Here is an 11,666-nt window from a genome sequence, read left to right on the forward strand (position 1 = left end):
AATGATTTATTGTGGGGTTTATGAGAGAAAGAGCACCCAAAGATGGCCCCCCAAGTTTCTGTCATGGGCAGCTGAGTGTATGGTAATCATTTATTGTAATGGGGAATTCAGGAAGAGTTGTAGATTTTTAAAATTTTTATTTTCAAGAAGAGCTGCTAAAGCTAACAGGAGTTAAGAGATGATGCAGTCAGTTTTAAACACTTTACATTGAGGTACTTGTGGGACATCTATATAGAGATACTCAGGCACTTGGATAAATAAGCATGAACCTCAGAAAAGTTGTCAGGTTGAAGAAAGTGATTGTGAGTTTTCAGTATCTGAGAGAGAGACGTAATTATGGGTCACCCAGGGAGACAAAGGGGAAAAACAGGATTGAATCCAGAGGAACATTAAAGAAAAAGAAGCTATGAAAGATGAGAGAATGGAATCTTGGAAGCCAGAGATGAAGAGTTTTCAAGGAAGAAGTCATCGGTGTCTATTGTTTTAGAGAGTTAAAGATGAGATTTGAAAGTGCCCATTGGATTTAGTTATAGGGAGTCCAATTGGTAATCTTGGTGAGAACAGTGTCAAGTGGAATGGTGGGCACAAACCAGATTACAATAAGTTAAGAGTGAAAGTAGGAAAGCAAATGCTGAGTACTCTTGTTAAGAAGTTTGAAGAAAAGGCAAGGACAGTAACTAGGGAAGAAGTACGGTCAAGGGGGAGTATTTTTAAATTGAGAAAATAAATGTCATAAAGAGAGATGAGTGAAGTGCAAATAGGAGCACTGAAGGAAGATATTCTCAGTTGGAAGATTGAAGGGGGATGCTGTGCTTCCAAGAAGAATTTTTTAAATACTGGACTACAGATGATGCAGGGTGGATTTCCCTGTGATGGTTTTAGGAGGGGTCAAGGTAGAATATATATTCCAGGTAAATGGGCCACAAAGGGCTGAAAATGGAAGAATGTGGATGGACATATTTGGAGAACAGCAAATAGTCTAGGTTAACCAAATCCTTGGATTTGTGAAATGAGTGATAAAAGAAAGATGAGAGTTGAGCTTGGTAATGGAGGAACTGAATGCTGCACTATGGACTTTGGTTCTTAAGGTACTGAAACTTTTTTGAGTGGGGCAGTTATATGAGAAGCTGTGCATCAGGAAGAGGATTCTGGTAGGGTAGTGCTTAAGGCATTTGACTACTAACCAGAAGGTTGAAGGTTCAAACCCACCAGCCACTCTGCGGAAGGAAGACTGGGCAATCTACTTCTGTAAAGATTTAACCACCACAGAAACCCAAAGGGGGTTGCTACGAGTCGGAATCGACTCGACTGCAGTGAGTTTGGATTTTTTTTTTTTTATAAGTTGGATTGGAGGAGGGGGAAGAGCTCTTTTGTTCTGAATAGCCTCTACAGTTACCCCATCTAGGAAACAATGGCACAATATCACTCCTATTGTGTTGCCCTTGCTACTGAAGGATCAGGCTTTGGAGAGGTCATCTTTGTGGGAATCTAAACAGAGCTTCTTAATATCATGTCTGCAGTTAAGGAGGACTCAGGGGCTTGGTTGCTGTTAATTGCCCTTCACTGCATGGAATTTAAGCTGTCCTTGCCCTCTAGATGCTTAAAGGATGAATCAGCTGTTTACTATGAATATAAATTTATAGAAATGTGGTGGTGAGTCTATATGTGAAGACAGCCTTCTAGTTTTCAGGTGAAATACTGTCTCAGTAAAGAAAGTTAATTTTGTTTACTGCTATAATATGCAGTAGTAAGCACATGTTAAAAACACTGCAGAATGAAAAACAAAGGATTCATACAAACAAAGTCAATTCTGTTATCTAAGCATTTTCCAACACTGGCCTATATCATAAGGTTAAAAGTTACCTTGGGGTGTAGTGCCTAAGGCATTTGACTGCTAACCAGAAACCTGGCAATCAAACCCACCAGCCACTCCTCCAAAGAAAGATTGGACAATCTCCTTCCATAGAGATACTGCCTCAGAAAACCCCAAGAGGGGTCGCTGTGAGTCACAAATGACTCCAGTGCTGTGAGTTGGGTTCCCCCCCTTGCTTAATATGCTCTGTGGGAGCTCTGGTAGCATAATGCCTAAGGCACTTGACTGCAAACCAGAAGGCTGACAATTCAAACCCACCAGCCACTCATTGGAAGGAAAGTTGGGCAATCTACTTCCGTAGTGATACTGTCTCCGGTTTAAACCCAAGGAGGGGTCCCTATGAGTCAGGTCTGACTCGACAGCACATAACAACAACAATGTGCTTTGTTAATTTTTCACTGTTAATGGATTTATAAGTTTTAAGTTACTGACATGAAATACATGAATAATGGATCTGTTATTTTACTTGCAAAATGCAGTATGGTTAGTGGCTCAGTGGTTACATGTTCCACTGTCACCCAGAAGGTTGGAGGTTTGAACCTACCAGCTGCTTTGGGGAAAGACGTGGCAGTCTGCATCTGTCAAGATTATAGCCTAGAAAACTATGGGGCAGTTCTCTGTCCTATAGGGTCTCTAGGAGTTGGAATTGACTCGATGGCAATGAATTTTTGTGTTCTTATGAAGTGTGTATTGATTGTTTGATATTATTGTATATAATAGAAGGGTATATATTTAAATAAGCCATGGTGGCACATTGGCCAAAAGGTCAGTGGTTTGAACCCACCAGCCAGTCCTCAGGATAAAGATGTGGCAATCTACTTTTGTAAAGATTAAACCAAAAAATCTATTGCCATTGAATTGATTCTGATTCAGTGACCTTATAGGACAGAGTAGAACTGTTTCATAGGATTTCTAAGGCTGTAATCTTTATGGAAGCAGACTGCCACATCTTTTTCCCATGGAGTGGCTGGTGGGTTCGAACCACTGTCATTTTGGTTAGCAGCTGAGCACTTAACCACTGTGCCACTAAGGCTCCTTTTCCTTGGAATCCCTTGGGGCAGTTTTGCTCTGTCCTGTAGGGTCACTATTAGTTGGAATAGACTCCATGGCCATGAGTTTGGTTTTTGGTTTATGTATTTAAATGAGTGGATCATTTGGTGGCCAAAGTAAGGTAGTACATGGGGAAGGGAAGAAAGCCACTTTTACAACATGAATGAGTGAAATTGTCCAAGGTACTCCTTTCCTAAAAATTGTGTACTTGTTCTTTTTTTAAATTGTGATTTGGGTGAATATTTACAGAGCAAATTGGTTTTCCATTCAACAATTCATACACATTTTGTTTTGTGACATTCACTGCAGTCCTCATAATGTATCACCATTCTTCCCACTTCCTCCCTGCATTTACCATTTCTCTTAGTCCTTTCCTGTCTCTTCCTACTTTCTTAGCTTTATCCCTCGGCAGATGGTACTCTTTTGATCTTGGATGGTTGATTGTTCTAATGAATGCATACCTTCCTGGTGTTAATGCTAACCATATAGTCCTGTTTATCTTTTGGCTGAGACATGAACAGTAGGGGTGAGTTCATTTCCTGGCTTGGAGAGTGTCTATCAGACCAGTAAGCCTGTTTTTTTTTTTTTTTTTTAAACGGTTGAGTTTTGTTCCACATTTCTCTCCTATTCTTATCTGGGACCACCTATTGTGATCTTTTTCGTAGTGGTCAGCAGTGGTAGCTGCTAGTTCTTCAGGTCTCAGGGTTGTGGAGGCTGGGTTTGATTAATTTGATTCCTTGCATCTTTGATTTTCTTCACTCTTCTTTGCTCTGGATGGGGAGAGACCAATAGTTGTACCTTATATAGCTGCTCACAAGCTGTTAAGATCCCAGTCCCTATTTGCCAAAGTAGAGTGTAGAACATAGTCCTTGTGAATTGTGTTATGCCAGTTGACTTTCATGCTCCTAGGAGTATGGTCCTGAGCTCCCATGCCCAGTTGACTTATTCCTTCAAGGTGTTTGAGTATGACATGTCCCTCCATGCTCTACTGTTTTCATGAATATATTTGCAGCTCGTATACATATGCAGAAATATCCTCTGTCAAACCTATATATATTTACGGGTATAGTTCTGTTTACCCTTCAAACCCTGTTCAGCGTGAGTGTTTTTTGTATCCACTTGTAGATTATTGTTGTTACTGTTATTGCAGGAGATGTGCTAATTCTTAAGACAGTGAAGTTGTTTGAACTTACTGTTTTTCAATATCTATTTGATATTATTCTGTACCCTTTTCTTCTGTTACAGGGATTTTTTTTTTTCCTGTCTCCTTTTCATTCTTACCCTACTTGTGCAGTCCAATTCTAATTTTTTTTCAGCCAAATCTGAAATTGGGTATAAAACTTCAGATAATGTAAAATAATAGATGATACGAAGTTGTTTTCATGTGGGAATACATTAAGCCAAATAATTGTTATTTAATTATTTTCTTTCCTAATTAGGCTTTGCTTATCATAATATGGTTATGATAATGAATCAAAAATTGGGGATATGGGGCCCAGTAGTGTGTTTTAACCAACTCTTCACATGATTCTGATGTGTGGTAAAGTTTGAGAACAACAAAAACATCAACATTTCTTCTTTCTTATTCACTGACCACCTTTGAGATGCATATAAAGCAATTGAAAATACCATGGCTTGGGTTAGGTACACCTTAGTCTTCGGAGAGACATCTTTGCTCTTCAACATTTTAAAGAGGTCTTTTTTGAAAAAATTTTTTTACTGTGATTTGAGTAAAAGTTTACAGAGCCAATTCATTTTCCAAACAGCATTTCATACACATTGTGTTTCATGACATTAACTGCAATTCCCCACAATGTAACAGCTTTCTTCCCATGTCCTCCCGGTAGCTACCTCTTCCCTGTGTTCTTTCCTCCCATGCACCCCGCCCCCAAACTGTCTCCCTGTGCAAACACTGCCCTTCTGTTTTTCCACAGTTGACCACTCCAAGGAGTATATCTAACTGATGTAAATGTTCACCCCATATGCCTGTCTTTTGTTTGACTAGAAGCCACGGGAGTTCCAGACTTGAAGGGTAACTAGGGGCCATAGTCTCAGGGGTCTCACCAGGCTCTATCAGACTAGCAAACCTGTTTTTTTTTTTTTTTTTTTTCATGATTTTCAGTTTTGTTGCACATTGTTCTCCCACTGTATCCAGGATCTCCTACATAGATCCCTCTCGGAGTGGTTGACAGTGGTGGCTAGTTCTTCTGGTCTCATGGTCATATAGGTCATTATAGGCTAAGGATCACATCGTCTAAGAGTCCCTTGGACTAATTGTTTCCATACATCTTTGGGTTTCTTCATTCTTTGCTCTGGAGGAGGAGAGACCCATTTTTGCATTTAGATGTCCACTTGCAATCTTTTAAGACCCCGGTTGCTATTCATCAAAGTAGAATGTAGAACAATGTTTTTGTGTAGTATGTTATGCCAGTTGTGCTTTGTCACCTGCGACCATGGTCCTGAGCCCACAGGTCCAACTATGCACTCCCTCAGGGTAGCTGGCTGTGGCCAAGAAGTCACCACAGTCTTGTCCCTTGCCAGCTCTCCTATACACCTGGACATTCTTACAGCACATTAAAATACGGTTGTAGAAACATAGTCTGCCAATCCTATATGAGGTCATGGGCATACTCCCCCCTGCCTAGACATACCTGATTGTTCAGCCTGTCCACCCATCTATCCCACCCATAGATCAGTGGTTGTCATCACTGACAGTGCAGTACTGTACATGCAAAAGGGTTCATCTTTGTTGTCTGTATCTCCCATGTACCTCTCCTAATGCCACCGTGTTGATCGTTCACTTTTGGTACATTGCCCTTCCCTTCACCCAAATCAGTACTTGTCTCTACCTATCTAGCATTGTTCCCGTCCCTCCCCTCCCATCCCTGGTAACCAACACAGAATGTTTCCTTCCATGTACAAACCTTTCTCTGACTTTTTACAATAGTGAACTAATACAATATTTGTCCTTCTGTGATTGACTTATTTCACTCAGCCATAATGCCCTCCAAGTTCATCCATGTTATGTGGTGTTTTGCAAATTCCATATTATTCTTTAGTGTTGCATAATATTCTGTGGTGTGTATGTACCTGCTAAAGGGGCAAGGAGGCGGCATCTTTTGATCTCCTGTAACAAGAGGAAGACAGAATCACCATCAGCAGCCCAAGTCCTGTTCCTATGAGGCCAGACATGTCACCACTCTCTAGCCCTCTTACCAACCTTGACACCACTAACTATACCTTCTGCAGTACTCTTTGCTGGGTTTGATAATTTGCTGCAGTGACCACATAGAACTCACAGATTATGGGGTTTATTAGGGAAGAACAGGCTAAAATTCAAGTTCAGGAATGTGCTCAAGGATACAATTCTTCTACGAGGACAGTCTCCCAACTGCTGTGCCCTTAAACACACTTCTCTGGTCCTTGGCCTCTGCCTCTGTGGGCCAGGTTAAGTCTGCCATTCTGTCCCGTGCCTCTTGGTTCCACTCCTGCCATCTCTCAGCTGGGCATCTTTCTCAACCAGCAGTGAGATTCCTTCTCTGCCTCTAGGAGGGCTCATGGTAAGCCTGGTAGTGTGGCAAAATCAACCAGTCCCAACATTAGAGTTCTATACACCTGAGAGAGTGCAAGCTTTCCAGAAGATTACTTTGTGCTGCTCCAACAGAATTACCCCAGGTGGATGACTGTAATAATCAGGAGTTTAAAAGCAGCTACTTACAGTAATCCAATGGAAGTTACAAAGACCATGGCTATAAAAGCCATACCTTGTAATTCACTACACCATAGTACCATGGGGGAGCTCTGGTAGCATAGTGGCTAAGACACTTGCCTGCTAACCAGACGGCTGGCGGTTCAAACCCACCAGCCACTCCTCGGAAGGAAGGTTGGGCAATCCTACTTCCGTAGTGATACTGCCTCGGAAACCCAAGGAGGGGTCGCTATGAGTCGGGGCCGACTCGACGGCACATAACAACAACAACAACAACATAGTACCATAGTTTGGATATTCATTGTTCTGTTGATGGGCACTGTTTTGGTTACCTAGTGCCATTCTGCCACACTAGGAATATACCACAAATGGGATGGCCTTAACAAACAGGAGTTTATTCTTAACAGTTTGGAGGCTTTAAGTCCAAGTTCAAAGTGCCAGGCTCTAGGGGTTGGGTGAAAGGCCCTCAATCTTGGGCTTCAGCTCTGCCTCCTGCTCCCAGCCCACTGGAGCTAGAGGTGTTTCTTCACTCAGCTGCTGGCTGCTGAGGCTGACAAGCCCAAGGTTGACAAGTAATAAGGCAGTCCCAATATTGCCAAATTACATGGTAGGCCATTAATTCAAGTCCTTTAAAAGTCCCAAGATGGGCAGAGCATGGCAGGCTGTTGAACAATGACTTGGCTACATGCAGGGTTCAAGCATGCATAATCTAGAGACCATTTCCCAAGGCTTCTCTTTATATACGGAAGCAGACCACATCTCTAAGGCAGCCACTCAGCTGCTCATGGTAGATTCCACCATAGGGTTGATTACCAGTCTCATCCTGGGGAATACTACATCCAGCTGCCTAGCCACTCAACCAGGCCTAGCCAAGTTGACACAGAAACTTAACTACCACAGGCACCTGGGTTGTTTCCATCCCTTTGCTGTTGTAAATAGTGTTGCAGTGAACAAGAGTGTGCATTTATCTGTTCTTGTCCTGGCTCTTACTTCTTTAGGTTATATACTTAGTAATGGGATTGCTGGATCAAATGGTATTTCTAATTCCAGCTTTTTAAGGAATTGTCATACTGCTTACCACAGTGGTTGTATCATTTGACAGTTCCACCAACAGTATATGAGAGTCCCAATCTCTCCATATCCTTCAAAGAGATCTTTTGCAGCAGATTTGCCCATGGCAGTACGTCATCAGATTTCTTGACTGCTGCTTCCACTGGTGTTGATAGTGAATCCAAGTAATATGAAATCTTTAGCAACTTCAGTCTTTTCTCCATTTATCGTGATGGTCCACTTGTAAGGAGTCTTGTTTTCTTTATGTTAAGGTGTAATCCGTATTGCAGACTATATTCTTTAATCTTCATCAGTGAGTGCTTCAAGTCATCTTCACTTCCAGCAAGCAAGGTTGTGTAGTCTGCATATCACAGGTTGTTAATGAGTCTTCCTTCAATCCTGATGCTGCATTCTTCTTCATACAGACCAGCTTCTCAGATTATTTGCTCAGGATACAGATTGAGTAAGTATGGTGAAAAGATACAACCCTGATGAACACCCTTCCTGATTTTAAACCATACAGAATCCTCTTATTCTGTTTGAACAACAGCCTTCTGGTCTGTGTTCAGGTTCCTCAAGAGCACAATTAAGTGTTCTGGGAATTCCAATTCTTTGCAATGTTATCTATAATTTGTTATGATCCCCATAATCAAATGTTTTTGCATAGTCAGTTAAATTAAACACAAGTGAACATCTTTCTGGTATTCTTTGCTTTCAGCAAAGATCCATCTGACATCAGTAATGACATCCCTTATTCTACGTTCTCTTCAGAATCCATCTGGCATTTCTGGAAGTTCCTTGTCAGTATACTACTACAAGCGTTTTTAAATTATCTTCAGCAAAATTTTACCTGCGTGTGATACTAATGATGATGTTTGGTATTTCCCACATTCTGTTAGATTGGGTATAAATAGGGATCTCTTCCAAATTGGCCAGTTAGCTGTCTTCCAGATTTCTTGGCATAGATGAGTGAATACTTCCAGCACAGCATCCGTTTGTTGAAACATCTCAATGGGTATTCCATCATTTCCTGGAGCCTTGTTTTTCGCCAGTTCCTTCAGTGCAGCTTTGACTTCTTCCTTCAGTACCATTGGTTCTTGATCATATGCCACCTCCTGAAATAGGTGAACATTGACCAGTTCTTTTTTTTTGCACCGTGACTCTGTGTATACCTTTCATCTTTTTTTTTTTTTTGATGCTTCCTGCATCATTTGGTATTTTACTCATGGAATCTTTAGTTCTTTCAGTTTGAGAAATGCTGAGTGTGTCCTTCCCTTTTGGTTTTCTAACTCTAGGTCTTGGTACATTTCATTATAGTAACTGACTTTGTCGTCTTGACTTGCTCTTTGAAATCTTCTGTTCAGCTCTTTTATCTAACTATGCCATTTGCTTTAGGTTCTCTCTGTTCAAGAGCAAGTTTCAGAGTCTCTTCTGACATTCATTTTGATCTTTTCTTCCTTTCCTGTCTTTTTAATGACCTTTTACTTTCTTCGTGATGTTCTTGATGTCATCCCACAATTCATCTGGTTTTCAGTCATTGGTGTTCAATGTGTCCAATCTCTTCTCCAGATGAGATTCAGGAGGGATATCATCAAGGTCATATTTTGGCTCTTGTGGACTTGTTTTAATTGTCTTTGGCCTCAACTTGAACTTGCATATGAGCAGTTGATAGTCTTTTCCACAGTTAGCTCCTGGTCTTGTTTTGGCTGGAGATATTGAGCTTCTCCATCACCTCTTTCCACAGATGTAGTTGATCTTATTCCTATGTGCTCCATCAGGTGAAGTCTACATGTGTAGCCACTGGTTATATTCTTGAAAAAAGGAATTTGCAGTGAGTAAGTTATTGGTCTTGCAGAATTCTGTCATGCGGTCTGTGGCATCATTTCTGTCACCAAGGCCATATTTTCCCACTACTGGTGATTCCTCTTTGTTTCCAACTTTTGCATTTCAAGCACCAGTAATAATACATCCTGATTGCACGTTTGGTTAATTTCAGACTGCAGAAGTTGGTAGAAATCTTCAGTTTCCTTGTCTTTGACTTTTGAGTTGGTGCGTAAATTTGAGTAATAGCAGTAATAACTGGTCTTTCTTGTATGTGTATTGTTATTATCACTGACAGCATTACAATTCAGGATAAATCTTCAGACCTTTTTTATGACGATGAATGTGACGCCATTCCCCTTCAGTTGGTGAGTCCTGACATAGTAGATCATATGGTTGCTTGATACAAAATAGCCAAAACCAGTCCATTTCAGTTTACTAATTCCTAGGATATTGATCTTTATGCGTCCATTTCGTTTTTGACAACTTCCAATCTTCCTACATTCATACGCTGTACATTTCACATTCCAATTATTAATGAATGTTTGCAGTTGCTGCTTCCCATTTTGAGTTGTGCCCTATCAACAAATGGAGGTCCTGAAAGTTTTGTTTCTTTCATTCGTGTCATTAATGTAGACTCTACTTTGAGGCGGAAGCTCTTCCCCAGTCATATTTTGAGTGCCTTCTGATCTGAGGGGCTCATCTTCTGGCACTGTGTCAGACAGTGTTTCAGGGTTATCCATAAAGTTTTCCAGTAAAATATCAGGCAGTATTTGACTGCTATTCATAAGGTTTTCACTGGCCGATTCTTTGAGAAGTTGGATGGCCCTTTCCTTCTTCTGAGTCTGTCTTAGTCTAGACACTCTTCTGAAACCTGTCCACCATGGGTAACCCTGCTGGTATTTGAAACACTGGTGGCGCAGCCTCCAGCCTCACAGTAACGTGCAAGCCACCATAGCAGGAGAGACTGACAGAGGAGTGGTGGACAATTGATGTAGGCTTTTTTTTCTTTTCTGAATTGGCTAGCAAAGAAAGTACCTGTTCTTTGTGTTCTCAGTTGCAGATTTTGTATCTTGAGGGAAAGTAATGGATACTCCTAAGTATGTAATTAAAATAATAGCATATAGGAAATTTTATCTTTAAATTTACTTTTCTTTCAGGAGGCAAAACCTTCAACTGAGGACTTGGGAGATAAGAAAGAAGGAGAGTACATCAAACTCAAAGTCATTGGACAGGTGAGTTTCATTATTTTTCTCCTTTATTTGATCCACTGAGTTAATTTTTATATATAGTGTGAGGTAGCAGTTTAGCTTCATTTTCTTTTTCTTTTTTAATGTATTTTATTGAAATATAATTTATGTACAGTGAAATACACAAAACTAAAGTGACATGGGTCAATGCATTTTTTTTTTTTTTGGGCAGTGTTTCCTCCCCTCCCCTTCTACCCCTGGCAATCAACAAGAAAGTTTCCCTCCATATATAAACCTTTCTTTGACCCTCCACAACAACGAACTAATAACTATATTTGTCCTTCTGTGATTGACTTATTTCACTCAGCATAATGTCCTCCACGTTCATCCATATTATGCGGTGTTTTGCAGACTCTACCTTATTCTTTAGTGCTGCATAGCATTCCAGTATGTGTGTGCACCATAGTTTGGTCATCCACTCTTCCACTGATGGGCATATAGGTTGTTTCCATCTTTCTGCTATTGTAAATAGTGCTGTGATGAACATGAGTGTGCATGTATCTGTTCCTATCCTGGCTCTCACCTCTCTAGGATATATACCTTGTAATGGGATTACTGGGTCAAATGGTATCTCCTATTCCAATTTTCTATGGAATTACCATATTGCTTTCCACAGTGGTTGTGTCACTTCACAGTCACACTCAAATGGATTGTTAATTCCTTTGATGTTGAGGCATTGGAGTTTTCCATCAATCTTAGAGATAAGTCCTTTGCCAGATATGTAATTATCAGCAAATATTAATTTGTTGCTGTCATTTTTGTTGTGTGCTTTTTCAGTGTGTCGATTTCTTTGTTCTATATAATTTTCTATGCTAACCTCGGAAGGAAGGTTGGGCAATCCTACTTCCGTAGTGATACTGCCTCGGAAACCCAAGGAGGGGTCGCTATGAGTCGGGGCCGACTCGACGGCAAA

The 11,666-nt window shown here is 40.7% G+C and overlaps 1 protein-coding gene across 1 annotated transcript in view; it reads left to right on the forward strand.

Annotated features, from left to right (window-relative positions):
- Positions 1 to 11,666, forward strand: part of SUMO1 (small ubiquitin like modifier 1) — a 31,411-nt gene that overhangs the window by 1,907 nt on the left and 17,838 nt on the right. The window contains exon 2 of the mRNA XM_042783571.1: positions 10,631 to 10,738. Coding sequence (XP_042639505.1) covers positions 10,631 to 10,738 — 108 coding nt within the window. The remainder of the gene's footprint in view (positions 1 to 10,630; positions 10,739 to 11,666) is intronic.

Source organism: Orycteropus afer, unplaced genomic scaffold (assembly GCF_000298275.1).
Source record: "Orycteropus afer afer isolate SDZICR_OR568_19922 unplaced genomic scaffold, OryAfe1.0 scaffold00002, whole genome shotgun sequence".
Lineage (NCBI taxonomy): Eukaryota > Metazoa > Chordata > Mammalia > Tubulidentata > Orycteropodidae > Orycteropus > Orycteropus afer.